This window comes from Stegostoma tigrinum, chromosome 39, assembly GCF_030684315.1.
Source record: "Stegostoma tigrinum isolate sSteTig4 chromosome 39, sSteTig4.hap1, whole genome shotgun sequence".
NCBI classification, from domain to species: domain Eukaryota; kingdom Metazoa; phylum Chordata; class Chondrichthyes; order Orectolobiformes; family Stegostomatidae; genus Stegostoma; species Stegostoma tigrinum.
Window position 1 is genome coordinate 1,408,263 of NC_081392.1, and position 24,948 is coordinate 1,433,210.

The 24,948-nt window shown below is 40.6% G+C and overlaps 1 protein-coding gene and 1 long non-coding RNA gene across 4 annotated transcripts; one reads left to right on the top strand and one right to left on the bottom strand.

The window, feature by feature from the left end:
• Positions 1-1,084: 1,084 nt before the first annotated feature.
• LOC125447878 (uncharacterized protein DDB_G0280579-like) lies at positions 1,085-16,885 on the bottom strand. Of its 3 annotated transcripts, XM_048522673.1 has the most exons (5): positions 16,752-16,884; positions 10,851-10,995; positions 8,079-8,146; positions 3,074-3,157; positions 1,085-1,350 (listed from the first exon to the last, which is right to left on the bottom strand). In XM_048522673.1, the coding sequence occupies exons 2-5, from the start codon at positions 10,852-10,854 to the stop codon at positions 1,267-1,269; spliced, it is 240 nt and encodes a 79-aa protein (XP_048378630.1). In that variant the 5' UTR covers positions 10,855-10,995; positions 16,752-16,884; the 3' UTR covers positions 1,085-1,266. The 3 variants fall into 3 exon arrangements, with proteins under 3 accessions (XP_048378630.1, XP_048378628.1, XP_059496955.1); XM_048522671.2 differs by lacking the exon at positions 10,851-10,995 and having other exon boundaries at positions 16,752-16,867; XM_059640972.1 differs by lacking the exons at positions 1,085-1,350; positions 10,851-10,995 and adding an exon at positions 2,050-2,218 and having other exon boundaries at positions 16,752-16,885.
• LOC125447879 (uncharacterized) lies at positions 10,229-24,605 on the top strand. The gene is made up of 3 exons (XR_007246620.2): positions 10,229-10,399; positions 23,433-23,893; positions 24,407-24,605. It is a non-coding gene; the product is annotated as an uncharacterized LOC125447879 (long non-coding RNA).
• The last annotated feature ends 343 nt before the right edge of the window (positions 24,606-24,948 follow it).

Below are 24,948 nucleotides of genomic sequence, written 5' to 3' on the forward strand. Positions count from 1 at the left end.
TTGCTGGGTCTGCTGCTTTTTGTCATTTTTGTAAATAATTTGGATATGAATATAGGAAGAATGGTTAGTAAGTTTGTAGATAACACCAAAATTGGTGGTGTAGCAGACAGCAAAGAGTTATTTTAGAGTACAATAGGACTTTGATCAATTAGGCCAAGGAGTGGCACATGGGAGTTTAATTTAGATAAATGTGAGGTGTTGCATTTAGCTAAGACAAATCTGGCCAGGACTTGGACACTTAATGGCAGGATCCTGGGGAGTGTTGCCAAACAAAGAGACCTGGGGGGTGGGGGGTTGCAGGTTCATAGTTCCTTGAAAGTGGAGTCACCGACAGACAAGGTATTGACGAATGCTTTTGGTACACTTGCCTGTATTGGTCAGTGCATTGAAATGTCATATTGCAGTGATACAGGGCATCAGTTAGGCCACTTTTGGAATACTACATTGAATTCTGGTTTCCCTGCTATAGGAAAGATGTTAAACTTAAAGGTTCAGAAAAAGATTTGCAAGAGCCCTCCCAGGCCTTGAGGGCTTGACTATAGGGAGAGGCTGAATAGGGTGGAGGTATTTTCCTTGGACTGTCGGAGGCTGAGGGGTGACCTTGGTGGTTTACAAAATCATGAGGGCACAGATTGAGGAAAAGGGTCTTTTGGCTATTCACCCTGAGCAGGGGAGTTCACAGCCAGAGGACATAGGTTTAAAGTGAGAGGTGTTTGATTTTAAGAGACCTAAAGGGCAACTTTTTCTACACTGGGGGCTCGTATATGTATTAAATGACTTGCCAGAGGGACTGTTGGAGCTGGCTACAAGTACAAACATCTGGATGAGTACATGAATAGGAAGGATTGAGGGATATGAGCCAAATGCTGCCAAATGGAACTAGTTTAATTTAGAATATCTGGTCAGCCTGGATCTGTTTCTGTGTTGTACAGCTCGATGAAGACAAGGAACATCCAGTTTTTCACATCAAAAATCACATCATTTTCCCTTTAAACGTCCCAATTCTAGCTACTTGCTTTGCTGAAAATCTGGCCCTTTATGGAATTTGAATTTCTATTTGAATTAATTGTATCACAAATGCTGGTTATTCAAATTATAATCTTTATTGGTAGAACTTAGGTAATCATGCAGTTCTAGTAAGGTAAGTTCATATTTGATTATTCATTTTATGAAACAGTGACTGATTGTGTTTCTTTAAAGCAAACATCTTTAAGAAATGGGAGTAGCAACTCACATGATGTCATGTGTAACCCCACAAATGCTTTGCTATTTTTTGCAATGTTTGTGTTTATCTGCCTTGCATTTATCACTCTTGTGCTTCTTTGGTTTCTTCTTCTTTTGATCCCTTTGCTGTAGGATAAAGGGAGACATTAATTAAAACTGCTCATTCTCTTCAAATAAAAATCAGTAGATCCAGATCACAGCCTCAGGACAGTGGTGATGCTTATATGGTGCAACACTGCCTAATTAACAAGGGCCAACCCATGCAGGTGCAAATCATCAAGGCAGATGATGGATCTCTGGCAGAACCTGTGAGCCAATTAAAACTGTCATCTTGTCTTATGTGTAGTAGATTTAATTCATTTATTTTTATTTGGTTTCCATTATGTTTGTTATCCCAAGTGTTTATTACTGCTTTCCTAAGTGCAAAACTCACTAAAAGTTTCTTTGTGGCTTTTGCTTCACTATAGTACCTTTTGTCATAGTCAAACACACTAAGATGCTAGACGAGAGTGATATGCAGCTCCTACCAAAGTTTACCTGCCAAAGATATTAGCAGTGACTAAAAGCTCGGTTAAAGAGAGAGCGAGGTTTCAAAGAACATCTTAAAGGAAAAGCAAGGTAGAGATGTTTAAGAAGGAAATTTTAGAACCTCATCAACTGAAGATGTGGCTCGAGCAGTAGTAAGTTTTTTTTTAAAAAAAAAGTATGGAGGTGATGGCCTAGTAGTATTACTGTTGGACTGTTACTCCAGAGGTCCAGGTAATGTTCTGGGGATCTGGGTTTGAATCCCACCATGGCAGATGGTGAAGTTTTGAATTCATTACACTCTTGGTTTCAGATTTTTAATTATGACAAGTTGATTTGGTTTTTCCAACAGTTTGGTTTACTAATATCCTTCAGGGCCTGGCTTGGCCTACACATGATGCCTGACCCACAGCAATGTGGTTGATTCTCGTCTGTTCTCGATGCATTTAAGGATGGGAAATATATAATCCTGAAAGCAAATAAGAAAATTGTTGAAATTGACAGTTCTGGTGAATGATCGATTTGCCAATAAAATTCTTTCCCCAAGGTTCAATTCAAACACCTCTCCCAAACTGAATTCTAAAACTGAATATTTTTCCTTGAAGAAAATTTAAGTGGTCAAATTTAGGGCTTCATGAAATAAGCACTACCAACTGAGAGACACAATGACTAATAAAGGCAAATACCCAGCACTTTAGGTGCTGTCAATGCTAAATGAAGATTGAAACCATTATTCATCCCAACCATTTCGTGTTTATGCTCCAGATAAGGTATTCTAGGAAAATACTACATCGAAAAAGCAAAAAATGCAGAGTTATACATATTCTTTCTCTGCACCGTGTTCCAGCATCTTAAATACTCTGTAACAATGCTCCAATGATTATCTTCACCTCAGCTTTAAAGTAAACTGTGGCAGCAGTAAAATCTACAGGGAAAGGATATGCTTTGTGTGATCTAACTTCAGATTGTGGAGTGGAGTCTAAGCAAGTTATTCTCCTCCAAGTACATTTGTCTCTTGCCTGTTAAAGTTTAGCACCTGAGTAACATTGTAACCATTTTATTTTAATGAATGCTTTGAACAGTAGTTTTCCAGGTATTATTGTCAATGGCATAAATAAACCAAAGAATGTAGCCAGTGTATCAGATACTGGTGATTGTGCTTTGTATAATGACATTCTGACTGACTTACTTTCCATGATCCCTTTCCTCACTTAAACAGCCAATTTCATTATGTTGAAGCCAACAAAACCTTTCTCTCCCACAAGTGTATCCTAGGGCCAATACCTAGCCCCATTCCAATCTTGAGTTCAATGACTTTTCTTACCTTTCCTTTTCCTTCGCCCTCCGAACAGCTGCTGCTGCTTGAGGAGCTTGAACTTGAAGAAGATGTCTCTTTACCTTCTTCCTTCTGCAAAAAACACCAGTAAGGATCAGAATCAAAATACTCTTCCATCATTTCAACCTGTTCAGTTAGCAATGTCAGAAAAGTAGTGCTAATATTTTTGCATCACCATTCATGAGTCAGCACAAGGATAATTTTCTTTCCCTAATGATTTAATTCCCATGAATTCAGTTATCAGGGAATGCAGTTATGTAACAATACAATCTGTGTGTGCATTGACACGGGGTATGTTGACCCTTGACAATCAAATCTTCATTAATGCTTTCCTTGTATGTGTTAATTTTTAATGTCCTAGATCATCAATTGGTACTGGCCAATTGGCTTGATTCACACTTTTTTCAAAATAACTGAAACATCTACACCTAAAAAGCTATCACATTTAAATACACGTTCCACAGACTGGTAAGGTCACAGCTAATGTGCACGGCTATGACACGCAGAAAAGCTGGAACATCATAAGCAGGACATTACTGTCTTTTTACAGTATCCTGGATCTAAATCTATCTGTTCCACAGTGTTCATTGCATAGAACCAGCTATATTTCCCTCCCAAGAATGGTAATTCTCGCCTTGTACAAGAGATTAATTTTCAAGGATTCATCATCTCTGATTTAAGATTTATTTTGTAGCCTATTTAGCTGAATATGTTTGATAGGTGTAAAACTGCTGTTTCTCTGTTGAAGTTTCCTTTCCCCTCCCCCATTTTAGCTCATTTATCCAACAATGCTCTTGCAGCTCCTCCAATCCCCTACAGCCTTTTTCTCAGCAGATTTTCCCACTTCAGATGTGTCAACAGAATTCCATAATGTTTGCCTGTCAACAGCTTGCAAGGGACAGGAGCAAACTATCACCATTTCCTTCTAATCAAATTTGCAAGGGCAACCTTTCTCCTAATAATCACACCATTAGACTGAATTTTCTGGGTCAATTTGAGGATATGTCAGGAGCAGATCTGTCTGCCACCCCTGTGTATTTTCAGCACTGGATCAGCCTGTAGCACTCTTGCCCTTAAAGCCAGGGAAAATTCAGATTTATGAGTCACTCAAATGTCTTGATAATCGAACACAGGCTTGCACTCCCAGTGCAGCCAGCAGAGCACAATACACTTTGGAGGTGTCATCTTTTGGAGGAAATCTCAAACCACGCCCAATCCTGCAGATGGCTGCAATTGATCCACAGTTCAGTTTGAAGATGACTAGATCAGTTCTCCCTAATGCCTTGACCATTTGATGAAAATCAGGTAATCTGGTCATTACCACATTGCTGTATGTGTCAATAGTTACATAGAACTTTTAAAACATCGTCATGCTGTAATGTAGTAAACAATCCTGTGTCATTCCAAGGTTGTGCTGCAGAACAAAGATATATTGGTGGTAACACTCACCCATGAAACCAGATGCAAACTCCTAATGATTAAATACTGTTCACTCACCCAGTTTAATGTGCTGTCACTAATGCCAATCTTCTTGACCTCGACCATTCCCATAGTGCTAATATCAAAATAGATTCTGATTCTAAAGAATGCCGGATTGTTTAAATTGGTATTGTGGCAAGAGGAAATAGTAGGCACCCAATAATAGCAGAACTGGAATAGGTGGGAATGCAGAGAATTTACTCTTCATTGCCCTGATAAGAAGTGCCTCAACTTCAAGGTGTGTGTGAAGACACATGCACACTAGATAAAGAATAGCTGTTCAAGTAACACACTGGAAGTTACCTGGAGACTGAGCCAAAACCTATCTGAAGAATAAGACGGGGAAGAAAGGGTGGAGAATAGCAAAAAAAAATTCAAATTGGAGAATGTTGCCGCTAGCTACAACAACCATTTAAACAAAATAAAATAAAAGAATGCAGATGCTGTAAATCAGGAACAAAAACAGAAGTTGCTGGAAAAGCACCACAGGTCTGGCATTATTTGTGAAGAAAAAAGTCTGAGTTAATGTTTCAGTTCTGGTGACCCTTCCTCAGAGCTGATGGTAACTGGGAAAGTGTGGTTTATGTGCAGAAAGTTAAGGAGGGGTGTGGAGTAGGGAGTAAACAATTAGGATTGAGCCTGAAGAGAGAGAAGAGCTGTTAGACAGAAAAAGGAGGTGATAAAGATCTGGTTAGGAGGGTAAATAGTTTAAACAAGCCTGCACACTTCAAAACAAGAATCTTATTTTGGTCATGTGTTGCAAGGCAACATTCCAGCTCAAAAAGGTTAGCATCAGTGGCTGTTTCATTGAATATTCAGTGATTCAGAGTTTGGACCTAATTACACTGCTGGGCGTAACCACCAAGAAATCAGATTTTATTCCGGAATCTGAGATAGTGGGAACTGCCGATGCTGGAGAATCTGAGATAACAAGATGTAGAGCTAGATGAACACAGCAGGCTAAGCAGTATCAGAGGAGCAGGAAAGATGACATTTCGGGTCTGGACCCTGAAAAAGGAAGCAGACCCGAAACATCAGCTTTGCTGCTTGGCCTGCTGTTCATCCAGCTCTACTCCTGGTTATTCTGGAATCTACTTTGCTATCATGCAGGATTGTGAACAGATTACTGTTAGCATGTCAGAAATCAAAGATTTGGCAATGGACAAGTTCAGACATTTAATTGTTTTTGTTTAAAAAGATGGTTATTAGGTTCACTAAATAACCAAGCTGCACATAATTGGTTTCCACGTTGCAACAGTAATTTTAAAACTTTGATTAGCCGAAAATACCTCTAGACATGCTGCAGTTGCTTTAAAGTATCATAATAAAATATAATATGAAATGAAGCTTCTTTCAATTCTCCCTAATTTATGTGAAAAGGAATTAGTAGTGCTGCGATAATATCATTGGATTAGTGACACAATTTCAAATTCCATCAAGACTTGCTGGTGGAATTTAATTCATATAATAATCTGGAATTGTAAGGTAGCTTTAGCAAACATGACCCTGACAGCTGTCCTCAATTGTTTCTAAAATTTAAAAAAACCCTAAAATTTCCTTGTCATTATTTCATCTGTTGATTCAAGATCCAGTATGATGTGATTGATTCTTATACATACCTGAAGTTACAAGCTGAGAAGATACCCAGTTTAAGGGAAATTAGGTGTGGCCAGTAAATGTTGATTTGAGGTTTTGGGTGGGCACATTTAATGAACAGGCACAGATTTAAAGGAAAAAAATAAAATTGCTAGAGAACAGGCAGTAGAGAAATATGTGGAGAAAAGGCAGTTAACATTTTCTCATAGAATCCCTGAAGTATGGAAACAGGTCCTTTGGCCCAACAAGTCCACACTGACCGTTGAAGCAACCCACACATCCCTGAATACTACAGGCAATTTAATAGAGTCAATCCACATGGCCTGCACAACTTTGGACTGTGGAAGAAAACTGGACTGCCTGGAGGAAACCCATGCAGACATAGGGAGAATGTGCAAACCATATAGATATTCACCCGAGGCTGGAATTGAACCTGGGTCCCTGGCACCCTGAGGCAATAGTGCTAGCCACTGTGCCATCCCAGTAATCCTCCAAAATGATTTGGGCTCTTTTGACCTCATTACAATGTTATGGAATCATAGCATGGACTTGAAGAATATGAAAAATTATACAGGAACTGGTGACATGCTGGGGTCCATTTACAGCTTGCTGCAGTGGCATTGATGCTCAAGCTTCAACTACAATGAAGCAAACGTTCAGCATCTCCACAAGTAGCTGGTAAACCTGCAATACCAGGTTGAGCATTTAGTGTCCATTGGTGAGTGAAGGGTTAACAAAACAGAAGTTGTTACAAGTTTCAAATAAAATTAGAAGATATTCTTGTCCTGCATGCACAGAGAATCAAAATTTTGGATTCTCAGTTCTAAATTTTTATTTTGCAAAACCTAAAAAGGCAATGAGTGAGAGTAGACATGTGTATGGTATTGGGGACAGTCGAGTAAAGGGCCATGCTACATTATTCATGATCCAAAATGACCCATTTTCACAAATCCAGTTTCTAAACTGTACACACCCTGAAATGCATTGAGCAAGGGGTCAGAGCGAATAATCCAGTTTATCCACATCAGTTCCTTGAGTGTGGGACTGCCGTGAGAAACCAGTTCTCTACTAAACAGAAAAAATGAACAGGAGTCATGGACTAAAGCAACGACATATTCAAACTGCTCGAGGATGACACTGAAAGCAAGTTAAGCAATCAGGAATTAAATAACCTGGAAACATATGATGCACCTCAAAGCTGGGATATCCACACTGGTTTATAGAAACCTAGCTGACAACATTAGAGAGATAGGGAGAACTATTGACCAATCTGGGAACAATTTTAAAGACACCTTACCTCCAGGAACAAAACAGAAAATGACCAGTCACAGGAAGATTGAACAACGGCAGTGAGCAACTTAGAATTAGTCCCAACCGTGTGGTTCAGGAGTATGGTAATAGTGGGAGAAACAGCCTAGTTTCCTGGCTGACAAGGATCAGACTGGGTTCAGGTGCTTCAGCAGCCCATAGATGAATAATCTGTCTACTGCTAAATTTATGGGGCATTGGGCAAAGATTAGATTAGATTAGATTCCCTACAGTATGGAAACAGACCCTTCAGCCCAACAAGTCCACACCGCCCCTTGAAGCATCCCACCCAGACCCATCCCCCATAAGCCACACACCCCTGAACGTTATGGGCAACTTAGCATGGCCAATCCACCTAGCCTGCACATCTTTGGATTGTGGGAGGAAACCGGAGCACCCAGAGAAAACCCACACAGACACGGGGAGAATGTGCAAACTCAGACAAAGATGACAGAGATTGACTTCATCCATCTGCTAGAAACTACCTTAAAAGAGAGAGACAGATAGCAGCAGAACTTCATCTCCTCATCTCGGCTGCATACTGTGTGGAGTGGATTGCAGCAAGCTGGGGAATGGGATCAGAAGATGGATTTTGAAATAAAATTGATACCTTTTTATGTTTTTTCTCTTCGCACTTTTCCTTCTGCTTCTTATCCTTGTCGCAGGACTTGTCAAAATCTGGTGCCAAAACAAGGAGAATATTTCAGAATTTAACTAAACTATTGTAAAATACCTCACAGAACATACTGTTGAAAATTGAAAAGACCAACAGAATGTAACATCTTGCTGGACAAAGCAATGAGTGACAAATAAGTGGGCATTGGATGGTCATTTGGATATTAAAGGTGTGCAATGATTTGAAGAAAAAGGCAGGAGATTGGTACTAGAAAAGAGAGATGACGCAGGCACAAGTCCTGAATGGCCCCGTTCCATGCCATAGTAATTCTGTGAAGATAGTGTGGTGCTGAGGACAACCATATGCATGAAGTGAATCATGTTGGAACTAAACACACAAGAGAACATGGTCTGTAAAGATATGGGACACAGCACATCTCCATAAATGGCCTCATGAGCCAGGAAGTTTCTGGGTGTGAAGAATGCAGCCTCACTCTAGCTGTTGGAACCACTCCCTGTTCCCACTTCACACTTGCTCAAATTTGGAGTTGAACAACATTTTGTCATGGGCAAGGTGTGCTGCAACGTTGCTAAAGAATCCAACATTTATCCAAATCAGTGACATAAAATATCTTTGTGAGTGACAGAGTCAGACTAATAAATTTACTATAGGACTAATCTTGCCTTGGAGAGATGACTGATGATGCTTTAACCCAAGGGTCATCATGCCTCCACTGAGGGGAAAGGCTGAGAAGAATTGAACCCCTGCTGTTAATGTAACTCTATCGTATACCAGCTATTGAACAACTGAGCTAACCTATTCTTAGAAAGTAAATTTTAAAAAAATACAGAGACAGACAAATGGAGAGGAGAGATAAGAAAGGCAGACAGGAAAGAGCTCTCTACACTAGAACACTAATGGTGAGCTGAGTAGAGAGGCTGTGTTGATGTAGGTGCGTTCTGTAGTCATGTCAACCCCACTGACACAGGCAGGAATGAGGTTTAAGTCCAAGCAACAGAAACCCAAAGGTTAAAATAAAATCTCCTCCACCCAACAAGGGCTTGAACATGAATACATTAACAAGCCCATTAACAATGAGATGAGGAAATGTGATATTGTGAACTACTTTTGATTACATTGTTAAGGCATCTCATAGCATGTGGCTCCTTTTAGTCCTGTCTTACAGGACAATCACAAAGACATTGCCACCTTACCAATTGGAGTCCTGGGCAGGACACTTCTGTCATTGAGAAGGAGGCAGTGAACCATCCCAAGCAATCCACACCATCAGCTCTCGTGGCACAGCAATAGTGCCCCTACATCTGAATGATGAGACTTGGGTTCAAGTTCCACCTGCCTCAGTGAAGTGTAACAACATCTGAATGGGTTGTTTTTTTTTAAAATCAGCTAAAAGGCTTTTTATATTTTGCTATTAATGTTCTGGAGAGAAAAAAAAACAAATTACTCCATCAGCTCTCGTGGCACAGCAATAGTGCCCCTACATCTGAATGAGGAGACTTGGGTTCAAGTTCCACCTGCCTCAGTGAAGTGTAACAACATCTGAATGGGTTGTTTTTTTTTTAAATCAGCTAAAAGGCTTTTTATATTTTGCTATTAATGTTCTGGAGAGAAAAAAAAAACAATTACTCACCTCAAGTTATTGACTACCCTGATCTTTAGAACACCAGGGGCCTTTACTAAGGAATAGGGAAGATTACAAATATTCAATCAAATCATTTACACTGGAAGGGTCTAGGCCCAAAATGTCAGCTTTTGTGCTCCTAAGATGCTGCTTGGCCTGCTGTGTTCATCCAACTCCACACTTAGTTATCAAGGAATAGTTAGAATAAACTCCAGGGTTTAAGAGGAAGTTGGATTGCATTTTTGTGAATAAAATAACTGGATGTGTTAATGAACTCTATAATGAAGTCCTCCTGTTCCATACACTCCTAATTGCTCAGGTTCTTCTGCATTAAATTTTTTCTTCAGCACTCTAATAGCCTCTGCAAGAAGCGAGTTTCCTTCTGTTCCCTTTCTTTACTCAGGACAGCAACATGTGGACCTCACATTGATTATCCCAGTGTTATCACTGCATTGTTTGAAGTAGTCTCGGACTTTGCTCCCCTCTATCAGACGCTATCAAACAAGCAGAGGGGACGCTGCTTGGCTGAACGACATCTGCAATCCAGTGTGACTTAAAGAATTTACACATTTATTCAACTTTCCTTCAAGATAAAGAATGCTGATTAATGTTGTAAGACATTCTACCAAGAGAGAATACAGAAACTGGGGTTGTACTCCTCTGGACAGAGAAGGTAAAGATATTCAAAAATGATAAGCATTTTGATGTAGTAAATAAGTCGTAATCAGAAGGAGCAAACTGAAAGTAATTGAGAGCAAACCACAGACAATAATTCTTTATGAACATTTAAACAGTGAGTTTTTGCAGCTGAAATGTATCCTCTAAATAGAAAGGTACCTTTCAAAAGGAAGTTGGATAAATGCTTGAAACACAACAAATTGGACGTCCAATTGAATAATGGGACAGGTTTAACAAGCTGCACGATGGGCTGAGTGGCCTCCTTCTGAGCTGTCAAATTCTATAACTAAAGACCAGCCGATTAAAACTTTGTAACTTTAGAACAGCCTGTTACTTACAGCAGTTTGCTAGTCTTAACTTTCATGAGACTACAACTGGGTATGACTATTTGTGGGAGGAATTAATGCCCAGTTATTGCGTTCCATCCCAATAACATCGACACTTACCCATAATTAAGATTCTTTCTTCAAAGTCAAACTCAGTGAGCACGAAGACAGCAGACACCCAGGTTTTCTAAAACTACTTGAAGTTCTGTTTCAACTCGAAAGAAATCGTGCATACAGAAGGTGGAAGCACCTCAAACCTCCTTGACTGGGAAATGTGGTAAAAGCAGTTGGAATTAGATAATAAAGGGTGGTGACTGAAGGTGTGGTCAAAATATCACGTTTATTGATACATTTGTAATAAGCGTCCAAAGTACAAATCAAGAAAATGTCCCAATTGTCATCTGAGCAAAACATTGCTCATTAATACATTTCTAACCAGATGAAGTATATTTCAGTGCAATGTTAACTATACATACATCACACATAGCCATAAAATCAACTGAAATAATAATTGTTGAAGCCATCCTTTATAAATTCAATCCCACTTGTTTAGTCGGGCTTTTGTTGGCTTTAATGTAAAGGATTTGCTTGACCGACATTCAATTATTCTCCCACTTCATTCACTCCCTCTTTTCAATACATGCTGCATTTTTCTGATGGTTGGGTGTGCCAACAATCACAGTATTTAGTTTTAAAAGAAATTCTATCAAACAGGAGATATAATTTACGAGATAAGAAAACAGGTACAAAACTGGTCTCAACCAGTTTGGGAACATCACCCAGCAAAACGGACCTACCCTAAACCCCTCCATACTTCCTGGTTACAACCAGGCTATGGCATCTTGAATGGCTGTCATGATGATTTACCCTCATTCCCTCTGGGAAATTGTGCTTTTCAAGGAAGTCTTTCTGATCAGAACATCTACCGAGGGTTAGTCTCAGCATCCATCTTCTCATCCACTCAGTTCACCCACTACTGTCCTGAATAATCTACCAATGGTCAATAAACATCGGGCATCTCCAGATTTCTCTGTCCAATTAATAGATTGACAAAAGGCCCTTAGAAATTCCTAAATAAGGCTCTGGATGCCATGAGCTGCAGTTAACGTCTCTAACTGGCCATTATTTGATAATAATCTGGACATTGCAATGCAGCTGAATCCCTCACCAAGTGTACATCATCCCTGAATCTTCCCACAGTGTAACCCTTTAGAATTAGAACTGTCTTATTGTCACATGTACTCAAATGAATAGAGTGAAAAGTTTACAAGTCACCACTTACGGTACATTTTAGGTACAAATGTACCTATGTACAGATTCTTAAGTACAAATTCTTAAGGAGAAAAAAGAAAAATAAATAAGATATCCAGCATTACAGATCACAGGAATACATTAGAAAAATAAAGAAATTAAAAGCTCAGAATAAATGGTATTTCAAATCAAGTCCACATCTAGCCTTTAACAGGTTGAGTTAAATGCACACAAAATGGAAATTGGCAAGACCTTTCTTATCTTTATCCATTGGTGGGAAATGACTGACTCTAGTTTATGCTACCCCCAAAATAAGTAGGAGACATTTTTATATAAAAAGAGGCTTTAAACATTCAAGGACTTTCAACAGTAATTATAACAGGATGGTACTACGATTCAGTGTCACAAGTGAGCAACATTGGAATCTTTACTTAATTGTTTTTGTACTTCAAATAAAACAGCACTGGGCTTTGAAACTTCCAAAATTGAGGCATTGGTCAGAAAATTCCCAATATGTGTTCTACGTCCAATCTGACAGGGAACATGCTCCATTAACAGGTTGCACTGCAGTCACTCGCCAAAGCTTCGTCGACCTTCAACTGGGTGGCACAGTTGTTCAGTGGTTAGCACTGCTGCCACACAGTACCAGGAACCCGGTCTGATTCCATCCTTGGGCAACTGTGTGTGGAGTTTGCATATTCTCCCCATGTCTGCATGGGTTTGATCTTAATGTTCAGGTTTCTTCGCACACAGTCCAAAGATGTGCAGGTTAAATGGATTGGCCATTATAAATTGTGGTTGAATAAAGTATCCCGCCCAGGCCCAACCCCGTACCCAATCCCTGCAGTCCAGCATTTCCCATGGCTAATCTACCCAATCTGCACATCCCTGGACACTTACGGACAATTCAGCCATAAAATTTGGCTGCTGCTGATGACCCATTGTGCCTCTTGGGTCCATAGTCTTGCATTGATATATCAGCTCAAAGTCTATCCCATTGAGCACAGTGATAGAGCCACACAACACAATGAGCTTTCAATGAATGAAATGAGGAAATGCTTCTGTATCCAAAGACTAGATGTCATTTGAGATTGATTTTTTTTTGTTATTCATATTACCTTTCACAAACGCAATATGTCCCAAAGTGCTTTTCAGTCAATGGAGGTGAAGTCCTATCTCCACACTGAGACACCTTGCATTGTGTTGTGTGGCTCTATCACTGTGCTCAATGGGATAGACTTTGAGCTGATATATCAATGCAAGACTATGGACCCAAGAGGCACAATGGGTCATCAGCAGCAGCCAAATTTTATGGCTGAATTGTCCGTAAGTGTCCAGGGATGTGCAGATTGGGTAGATTAGCCATGGGAAATGCTGGACTGCAGGGATTGGGTACGGGGTTGGGCCTGGGCGGGATACTGTTTGGAAGGTTGGTGTGGACTCAATGGGCTAAATGACCTGCTTCAACACTGCAGAGAGATTATATAAACCTGCAACCTCCATCAGGGAAGTGTGGAAGCTTAACAAGAACACCTTCCTACATTAAAATGGTTTTTTTAATGGGTCAAATTTCTGGACCTTCCAACTCAACAGTACTGTATGTGCATGAAGACTACATGGACTGCCATGATTTTAAAAAAAAATGCATTCAGCAACAATTTCTCAGAGATGGACAATAAATGCCAACCATATCTCCAGCAATATTTTTTTAAATGATACTTGTACCAACACACCATCTGATCCAAAATTGTTTTACTTAGTACCTATTTCACAACACAATCTTCTCCTTTTGAACAAATAAACTATTAAAGGTAACAGGTACTTAATGAGCTGTCATGTTTCTAGGGAATTGCACTCAACATGGAGAAAGATGGAGATTCTAATACTGAAAATTAATTTCCATTCTATTATGATAGAGGGGTCATTTCTGTTAATTCCTTGTAATCACTCACTAGAATTGTAAATTTAGAACTGAGGCAACATCTTGCCTCACTCATTTTCTATTTGGCAAATGTTGCCACTTACAAAACTATTTAAGACAGGCTACAGAACAACATTCTTTCTTTCATGAGCCAGAATAGTGTTAAATCATTAAGATTTCTGTTGCCACAGTCTAATTATTTGACAGACTCGTGTTTTGTTTTTGAAAGTGGAAAATAATGTGAAAGAATTAATTAGAAGCTGAATTACTGATCAATGATTCATTCAAAAATTGTGTTATCTTGAATTTAGAAGGTTAAGGGTGGATTTGATTGAAATATTAAGAGAAGCTGGTGGTTGAAGAAATTTCTCTTGCTTTATCCTGGTTGGACACCCTACTAATAGGGTACAAGGTTTAGACATTATAGCCAGAGCTTTCAATGAATGAAATGAGGAAATGCTTCTGTATCCAAAGACTAGATGTCATTTGAGATTGATTTTTTTTTGTTATTCATATTACCTTTCACAAACGCAATATGTCCCAAAGTGCTTTTCAGTCAATGGAGGTGAAGTCCTATCTCCACACTGAGACACCTTGCATTGTGTTGTGTGGCTCTATCACTGTGCTCAATGGGATAGACTTTGAGCTGATATATCAATGCAAGACTATGGACCCAAGAGGCACAATGGGTCATCAGCAGCAGCCAAATTTTATTCAACCACAATTTATAACTTCACGGCCCAGCGGACTCCCCACTGTATCAGTGTCCAGCTGGAAGATTAGCCCCGATGGAATGAACAGTGCAGGAGGGCGTGCTAGGAGCAGCACCAAGCATACCAAAAGAATGAGGTATCAACCTGGTGAAGTACAACAGGTTACTTGTGTGTCAAGCAGTGGAAGTAGCATGCAATAAACTAAAGTGATCTCACAACATTTGGATCAGATCAGCTTTTCAGTCCTGCCATATCTAGTGATGAATATTTAAACAACAAGCAGGTGGAAGGCAAATATGTTGGACATGAAGGGTTTATGCTGGTTACAAGAACAGGTTAGAGACCAGGAATCCTGCAGCAAATAACTCACCTCCTGACTCCCCAGACCCTGTCAACAATCCACAAGCCACAAGCCAGGAATGTGATGGATGAGTGCAGCTTCATAAACGTGATAATCTGACACCATACAGCACAGAGCAACCCGCTTAATTGGCATCATGTTTACCACTTCTAACAATCACTTCCTTTGAATGAAAATACCCAAAAGATTGAGGTAGAAAATGGTATCTGGGGCAATGTCTTTGATACATTTGACACCCTGTCTAACTTATTTAACACCGTCAGGCAGCTGAATACAATCTTACTTAACCGAAGAAATTACTCCTTTTCCTTTTGCTCTGGTGTCCCCCAAAAATCTATCCTTGTCACTATCTAGTCACACCATCCAAACTCAACATTTGTTTACAGTTGTATAGTGTGATATCCAGTTCTACTTCACCATCACCTCTATCAAGCTTTTACTTCTCAGAATGCTTATTTGGCCAAAAAATTTCCTGTATTGGTTGATTACAATTTTCCTTCAGTTTACTATTTGGAAATCACAGTTCAGCATTTTTGACACAACCTCCACTCCCTCATTACGGACTCTGTCTTGTTCTCTGACAGCTGCCTAAGTTTTGAACCAGTCTTTTCACAGTTTGATCCTAAAATTAGCAGCATGACTAAAACACCCATTTCCACCTTCGTAATTCACTCAACTGAATCTCTGCCTCCACTAAACTGGTGCTGAAACACTCACCTTATCCCTAGGTTACTAATGCATTCAATCTGATCCCATAACCTTCAGAAAACCTAAGATCATTGAAACTCTGCTGTTCATGTCCTAACTCACACCAACTCATCCATTTTTTACTCTGCTGTTCCTAGTTAAATAACACTTAGATTTCAACATTCTCATCCTTGTTTTCAAGTCACTCTCTGGCCTCACCCCACTCCATCTCTGTAATCTACCCCAGCCTACATTCTCTGGGATCTGGGCATCCCTTTATTTCTGTTCTCTTGTACATCTGCTGGAACTCCTCCATTCTCATAGCTCCCTGTGAATTTCATTCCAGAATCTCTCACCTTCCATTTGTTCCTTTAAGTAACCCTCAGACCAGACATCTGATCATCAGCCAGGATGTGTGGCTAAGTGTCACATTTTGGTTGATAACTTTCTAGCACAACAACATTACTAGGTTGAAAAGGCATTATATCAATGCACATTGTTCCATATCAAATCAAAGACAAGGGTGCAGAAAGATAAATCAGTCAGGAGGCCTAATGACCTCCCCAGGTTTTAAGAGAGAATGGAATAAGTTGAGTGGCTGTCTTCAGAAAGAGGGCACAGGGAGCAATGGGCTGAAGGGCATCAGGCTGGGCTGATTTTATGACAATTGCCCACAACTCACAGCAACCAACCCCATGAGCAGAAACACAAGACAGACAACAACTCTTAAATCTTATCTTTACATTGCCATAATTATAGGATTTCTAGAATCTACAAAGAGGGTTTTGCAAATCAAATATGATGTGACCCATCATTCAAATCATATCAGGTAGGAAAAAGGCAGATACAGCAGCAATCATTCTGGGCTGGGGCTGGGTTGGGTTGGATAGGATATTCTTCAGAGAGCCTCGGTGGACCAAATGGCATCTTTCCACACCAGGGATGCTTTAATCTATTCTGTGTCTCCCTGTTTGGCTGGGTCAGTTATCACTTAAACCCAATTCTACGGTAAATTGTTACAAATTCAACCTATTCTACCGTGACTCGCTCCATAGGGTTAAAAATAGTCCCACACAATCTTGTCTTACCTAACCCGAAATCCATTGTGATGAACGACACTGCAGCCGCAGAATGAAGAGTGAATCCGATTGGATTCCTTTATTAGTCAAGGGTGTGGCAATTGTCAAATTTCCCCAAATCCAGCCTCACTTTATCACTGAACCATGACATAGGGACAATTTCCTGGGAGGGACTGGGTGATTGCCAGCTGAAATTGAAACCTTCCTAGGTGTGTCCACCACTCAAATTCCGTGTGAAAGTTCAAGAAGTTTAACTGCCTAAACTTGTTTTACAATTGAACAACTCTTCCACTGAGTTAACGTGTATCTTGCCACGAATTCCCAAATGAATAAAACTAGAACACATAATGGAAAAAAGGAAAATAGAAAATGCTATTTTTTTTGGATTATGGGGCTCACTGGCATGAAGGAGGTGGTGAACTACCTGTTTAACTACTTTAGTCCCTGGGGTGCAAGACATCCACTGTGCTGTTAAGGGAGGAATTCCAGGATTTTGAATCAGCCAGACTGAAGGAATGGCAATGTATTTCCAAGTCAGGATGCTAAGTGGTTTAGAAGGGAACTTGCATCGAGTCGTACAGTCATTCAGCTCAGAAAAGGTCCTTCAGCCCATCAAGTCTGCGTCAACATGCCCACACAACCTCCACCCCCACCTTAGAATCATAAGCTTTGCTAAAGGATAACCACAAGAGGTTAAATGGGTGTTGTGTCCTATTAAGAATCGATTGTATGAAAGTCCAAATTCCTACACAATTATTGTTTTTATTTGTTTCTGATATATTGGCATCACTAGCAAGACCAGCATTTGTTGCTCATCGCTAGTTTCCCATGATGTCATTGGCTTCTTTGTCCATTTCAGAAAGCAATTAACCACATTACTGTGGGCCTGGCGCCACATACCAAGGGAGGGAGGTGTTTCTTCCTTGTGTTTTTATGACAATACAATAGTTTCATGATTATTAATAGGGGGACTAGCATTTTATTCCAGATTAATTACTTCATTGAATTCAACTTTCCCCCATTTGCTGTCGTTGGATTAAGTTCCCTCTCCAGAACACTGAGGCTATTGTGACTAGTTCAATAACATTATTGCTATGTTATAGATTCCAATTTTAGTCCAAATGGCTGTAACTTAGATTTGTCTGAAGGTAATAAAACCAGAAACTTGCAACTTGGTTATGGGCCAATTTTTGTGGAACTGCGTAGATGGGCACCTCACATCCATGTCTAGATTAGATTAGGTTCCCTACAGTGTGGAAACAGGCCCTTTGGCCCAACAAGTCCGCAACACCCCTTGAAGCATCCCACCCAGACCCATCCCCCTATAACCCCACACATCCCTGAACACTACAGGCAATTTAGCATGGCCGATCCACCTAGCCTGCACACCTTTGGGCTGTGGGAGGAAACCGGAGCACCCGGAGGAAGCCCACGCAGACAGGGGGAGAACGTGCAAACTCTGCACAGACAGTCGCCCCAGGCTGGAATCAAACCCAGGTCCCTGGCGCTGTGAGGCTGTAGTGCTAACCACTGAGCTACCATGCCGCCCTAAGATTGTGTTCCAAGAATTGCTCAGGGACAAAGGCAGAGAGTACATAAGGTATTGGATGAAGCACTGGAGGAGGGGGTCCAGAGAAGAGGGAATGCTTTATGCCACAGGGTTCAAGTTTCCCACCACCCTTCCACTCCCTCAGTCCTCCAGCAGCTGGTATTGCATTGTCTGGCCCTCTTTTACAGACAGACCTCACAAGATACTCACAGCCAAGCAATCCCCTGGTTACTCCTATAAAATGGAGCAGGACAGCAGCTCTTCTGTCCTCAGACCACATCCGAAATAAATGTCACCAGATGCATGTCAAGTTTCCATGTTACCTTAGAAAGTCTCCAGACGCAACTGGAAAGTTCCCTTTACACCTCCACCAATAAGTGAACAATAACATGTGATTTTTAAAAAACCGTGGATGCTGGAAATCTGAAACAAAAACAGAAATTGCTGGAGAAACTCAGCACCTGTGAAGAGAAAGCAAAGGTAAAGTTTTGGGTCCTGTAACTCTTCTTGAAAGAGTTTCAAAATTCCCTAAAACAACTTGTTTGTAGAAGTGTCAGAGAAAGATGGCGCCAGAGAAACCATTCAGCCTTCCCAGTCTGTGCTAGCTCAGTGCAAAGGCAGCTCCCTTGCTGCAGGTCTTGGTCAGCTGGCGTATTATGTCCAGCTGTGGGTGGCACATTGTAGAAGCCAGAGCGCATAGAACTGATTTACTAGAATGGTTCCAGGTACGAGAACATACAGTATCCTCAGGTCTATTAATAGAGGCATTGAATATCAGAGCAAGGAGGTGATGTTGAACTTAAATAAGATACTTGTTAGAGATCAGCTAGAGTACTCTGTACAATTCAGGGCACCACACTATAGGAAGGATGTGAATTAATTGGATGGGGCAGTTAACAAGAATGGTCCCAGAAATGACGAACATCAGTGATGAAGATTGGTTGAAGAAGTTGGGGCTGTTCTCCCTGGAGAGAAGGCTGAGAGGAGATGATTGAGATTTTCAGCATCATGAGTGGGCTGCACAGAGTAGATAGGGAGAAGCTGTTCACACCTCATAAAAGTAACATGAACAAGAGCGTATAGATTTAAAGGTGCACGCAAACAAAGCAAGAATGATGTGCGTGAAAAAAAAGACTTCTTTTACACAGCAAATGGTTAGGGTATGGAAAACATTGCCTGGAAATGTGGTCAAGGCAGATTCCATTGAGACATTCAAGGGTATTGGATGTCTTTTTTGATAGTAATGGTGTGTAAGAATATGGGAAAAGCTGGCAGATTGGCATTAGATAACGGAGCCAGTACAGGCATATTGGGCTGAATGGCCTTCGTCTGCACCATAACAATTCTGTGATTCTGACTCTGATTCTGTAATTATCCAAATATTATTTGAAAGTTACAACTGAATCAAGCTGCACCACATTCAGTGCTATCTCAATCCTAACCACACGCAATGCAGAAAACACAACACTTTTCTCATGAACAAAAAGCTGAGTTGCTGGTAAAGCTCAGCAGGTCTGGCAGCATCTGTGAAAAAAAAGTTAGAGTTAACATTTCAGGTCCCGTGACCCTTCTGAGGAATCAGACGCAAAACTTTAGCTCTGATTTTTCTTCACAGATGCTACCAGACCTGCTGAACTTTACCAGAAACTCCTGTTTTTGTTCTTAATTGACAGCATCCACAGTTCTTTCAGTTTTTAATACTTTTCTCATGTTGTCTTTAGTACATTTAGCCAATCACTTTAGACCAGTGATCTGGAGTCTCTTGTTCTCCACGCTCTGCCAACAGAAACAGTTTCTCTGCATCTATTCTGTCCACATTCTGTTGTGATTTCAAGCACCTCAATCACACATGCCTGCCCCTTCAGCTTTTCCTTATCTGAAGAGAACAGTCCCAGCTTCTTAACCTATTCCAGTAACTGAGATCTGTGACCCTGGAACCATTGCCATCAATCTTTACTGCAACTTCTAAAGGCCTTACATCCTTCCTAAAGTGCAAGGGCCGACCAATTTAGCATTTAGCGAGATTGTTATAACTTCCTTGCTTTTGTACTGTAAGCTTTGATTGATAAGTCCCAGGATCTTGTGGCATGGCCTAAAATAAAGGACCTCCCTGGTGTGGTTATGAGCTGAAATGTTGGGGTTGCCAATTCTGGGACACTATTAATGCCACCTTCCATTACTTTACTGAAGATTGAGAGTAAACTGATGTGGTAGTAATTGGTCAGGGTGGGTTGGTCCTGCTTTTTGTGTACAGGACATACTGGGCAACTTTCTACATTGTCAGATAGTTGCCATTGTTGTAGCTGTACTGGAACAGTTTGGCAACATCTGGAATATTAGTCTTTGGATGTGTTGCAGAATGTCAATCAGGGTCTAGCCTGACCTTTGCACATAGAGTGAATCAAATTGGCTGAAGGCTGGCATTTGGGGACCTCTGTTCATCCTTTAAACTTTCACCCTATATTTTATATTGCCTTCCAATTACGAATGTTACAAGTGTCACACAGATTATGCACCTCTCCAAAAATAGTAATGAGGTGAGGTTAACCTGGTTTTGCAAGCAGGTGCATTGAAGTCAAACTGAAGCTTTGATCAGTCTCTGGTTAGGCCCCCGCTGGAGTATTGTGTGCAATTCTGCACCCTCCCCTCCACTCAAATGAATTTGTATTCAGATGATAAAGCTCACTCTGTTTGAGTCAGAGTCATAGAACTGTACAGCATGGAAACAAAGCGTTTGGTCCAATTCATCCATGCTGACCAGATATCTTAAATCAATTTAGTCCCATTTGCCAGCATTTGGCCAATATCCCTTTATACTCTTCTTATTCACACACCCATCCAGATGCCGTTTAAATGCTATAATTGTACCTGCTTCCACCACTTCCTCTGGCAGCTAGTTCCATACAAGCATGTCCTTTAGTTGTCCCTTAGGTCCCATTTATATCTCTCCCCTTTTTAAAATTAAAATCTTGGTAAATCCTGAAGGTGTGCTGAGAATTTGTTCTTCTTTAACAAGAAGGTTGTTGGGGAATCTGGAAATGCACTGCTTGAACAGGTGACAGAAGTAGATTCAATTGTAACTTTCAAAAGAGAATCAGATAAATGTACAAATGGAAGAAATCTCAAGCTAGAGATCAATTGGACACTTTTTTCAAAGAGCTGACAGAAGTTCAAAAGATCAAATGGCTTCCTTCTGTGCTAGACAATCTATCACACTATTTTAGAATCCTTGTCACCAGGGCCACTGGCTTGACACCTCCTTGTCTTTCTTCACTGCTCCACCCTTTCTTCTCAGGTACCACTGTGGTGACAGGCAAATATTCTCCAAGATCATCCTTCCTAAAATGGTATGGCTGAAGCGGAACACAATATTCCAAATGTCTTTTCTCATGCTCTCTCCGTCACTCTAATCTTTGGGGTTCTTCTTCTTGTTTACATTTTGAACCTTGATGAAATTTGTAGTAATGTGAGGTGTGAGACTTATATGTATATAAATATCATATCTTTTATTAGAGTTTGGATTTTGAACTAGTGGAATGTGGGCTTTGGTCTGCATATGAAGGAAGTTAATTATTAACTTTGGATTATCTTAATTATTGACTTATCAGTTTTGTTTTGGAGCCATGATTTTAAACCAGTCAGTCAGGTTAAACCAATAAGTCAATAAATCAGGTGCCAGGGAGTTTCTTAGATGGATAATGTGAATCCTTTTATATTGTAAGAATTTTACTATGAGAGACAGCAAACAAATTAGTTTTCTTGATTCTTCTAAACCAGAAGCAGTGATTTTTGCTTCAGAAAATCCCACAGATTGGAAAGCTTTTGTTTCAGTTTGCAGAAGTCTAGGGTGGGGTCAGATGTAATAGCAGTTTCTCCTAGTAAAAGAAAGTAGTTCAGAACAGTTAGAAACTAGGGTTCCCGATGGAAGGTGAGACAACAAAGCGTGGAGCAGGATGAACACAGCAGGCCAAGCAGCATCTTAGGAGCACAAAAACTGACGTTTCGGGCCTAGACCATTCCTCAGAAAAAGGGGGATGGGGAGAGGGTTCTGTAAGAAATAGGGAGAGAGGGGGAGGCAGACCAAAGATGGTAGAGGAGAGGACAGGTGGAGAGGAGAGTATAGGTGGGGAGGTAGGGAGGGGATAGGTCAGTCCAGGGAGGACAGACAGGTCAAGGGGACGGGATGAGGTTGGTAGGTAGGAAATGGAGGTATGGCTTGAGGTGGGAGGAGGGGATAAGAGGAAGAACAGGTTAGGCAAGGCAGGGGGGAACAAGCTGGGCTGGTTTTGGGATGCAGTGGGGGAAGGGGAGATTTTGAAGCTGGTGAAATCCACATTGATACCATTGGGCTGCAGGGCTCCCAAGCAGAAAATGAGTTGCTGTTCCTGCAACCATCATGTGGCATCATTGTGGCACTGCAGAAGGCCCAGGATGGACATGTCATCTAAGGAATGGGAGGGGTAGTTAAAATGGTTTGTATTGGTTATAATGGGAGGTGCAGTTGTTTATAGTGAACCCGAGCGTAAGTGTTCTGCAAAGCAGTCCTCCCCACCACCCCCCCCCCACCCCCCCAGCCTCTGCTTGGTTTCCCCAATGTTGAGGAAGTCACAACAGATACAGGGGACGCAGTATATCACATTGGCAGATGTGCAGGTGAACATCTGTTTGATGTGCAAAGTCATCTTGGGGCCTGGGATGGGGGTGACGGAGGTGGTGTGGTGAAAGTGAGTTGTTGGGGACCAGGGAATTGGAAGTCCTGGAGGAGGTGGAGGCCATTTAATTTGAAAGTTCCAGACTGAGTTTTTGGTTAGAAGCCTTAAGGGGGTATTTGAAGTCAAGAAGGTTTAAACTAAAGTTATGCAAATGATCAAGGAAAAGGCTTTCAAGCTGTAAAAATCAGGAGTTGAAAGAAACAACTAAATCAAAACTATAGATACAATAGAAAAGGGAACTCTCCTTGGCATTTGAGCTACAAAGTGATGGTATTATCATAGATGGTAATTTGTTGTGCCATATACTTTAAAATCTTTCAGATATGTCACCTGTAAACAGCTGGCGTTTTGCTATTTTCTTTCATTTCCTTTGTGCAGTAAAGTCCTCCTTTTCTTGTTAAAACCAAATACGTTGTGCTTATGTTTCAGTGAAAATCTACTATGCTGAATGGGAAAATGTCATCTATCAAGCTGGATTTCAACCTAGGATCAGATTTGTCCAACAGTAACATCAGCTAGGATCACAAACCATTGTGACAGAAGACCTTTCCATTTAAGACAGTTGACATCAGAAAAATGCCCATTATTTAAAATCAGATGAAATTGGATGCTGTTGATGATGGTACAGATTGGTATTTCATTAGGAATGCTCATAGTTTGATAACATATTTCACAAACTAAACCCAGTATGTGACTGAAGGGTTAACTGATGCCAAATCTGATTCAATGTATCTTTAATACAACGGCATTCTGTCTCAAGATTTATGCTGGCAACAATGTATCTTTGGATACAATGCCAAAATTAGCATTTTTTTTCCACAGGCGTGAGACAAACCAATTCCGCACATAAGGACGTGAGGACTGGTGACTAAAAACCTGTTCAAAAGGAGGTAGGTTTTAGGAAGTGTTTTAAGGGAGAAAAAGAGGGGGGTTTGGGGAGAGAATTCCTAGGTTTAGGGCCTAGGCAGCTGCAGGCTAATGAAGTAAATTACTGGATAAAGTGAAAATATTTCCCTTGTCAGAAAGGCTAGGAGGAGGAGACATGGTTTAAAAATTAAAGGTCTTCCTTTTAAAGGACGATTGAGGAGAACCTTTCCTCTCCCTGGATAGAGAGAATGTGGAAATCTCTTCTCCAGAGAGTGGTGGAGACTGTGTCATTTATTGTTTTGAAAGGAGAGATAGAAGTTCTTGACTAACGAGTGAGAAAACTGGTATCGGGGATAGACAGAGAAATGGATTTGAGGCTATTATCACCCATGATCTTATCAAACAGCACAATGAGCTCGAAAGGATGAATAGCCTATTCTGAGGCCCTAATTCATCTTTTCGCAATTCTGGAATGAACAGATATGAAAGTTACCTATCGAGAAGTCACTTAAGGTATTCTGCATTGTTCTCCTCAGGCTGCTCATGGACAATGAACAGAAGTAGAGGACGTCAAACCAAACGGACAAAGATTGATCTAAAATATAAAGATGCCAACAGTGAATAGTAAAGTTTTCTTTAAACATTTTATCCAGGTTCTTCGTTCCTGTTAATGTTTGCACCGTGCTTTGTTGCTGTCTCCCTCGGTCGCCTTAACTTGCTTCACTTTTTTCTTTTTCTCTCCACTTCCGAGCTGTTGATTAAATAAAGCAAAATGAAAACCTGTCACTAATTAAATGAAGAAAACAGAAGTGTGTGCACTCAATCAGGCGCATTGCGAACACATCCATCGTTTGGCTCCTGGTCCTGGTTTATTGCTGAACAGAGTGGCGCTACTTTATCCTTTAGTATAGCAGTTTATTTCAGAGTCAATGAAAAGAAACATGAAATCTGGGATCATTTTCCTTTCCCATGAAGGCCAGCATTTGGTTTTGTTTTAGAAAGTCCATGGAGACTTTAAAACTCCAGATTGTTTCTTGTAACTTCAGGGGTGATTTTTAAAATTAATTCACGGGAATGA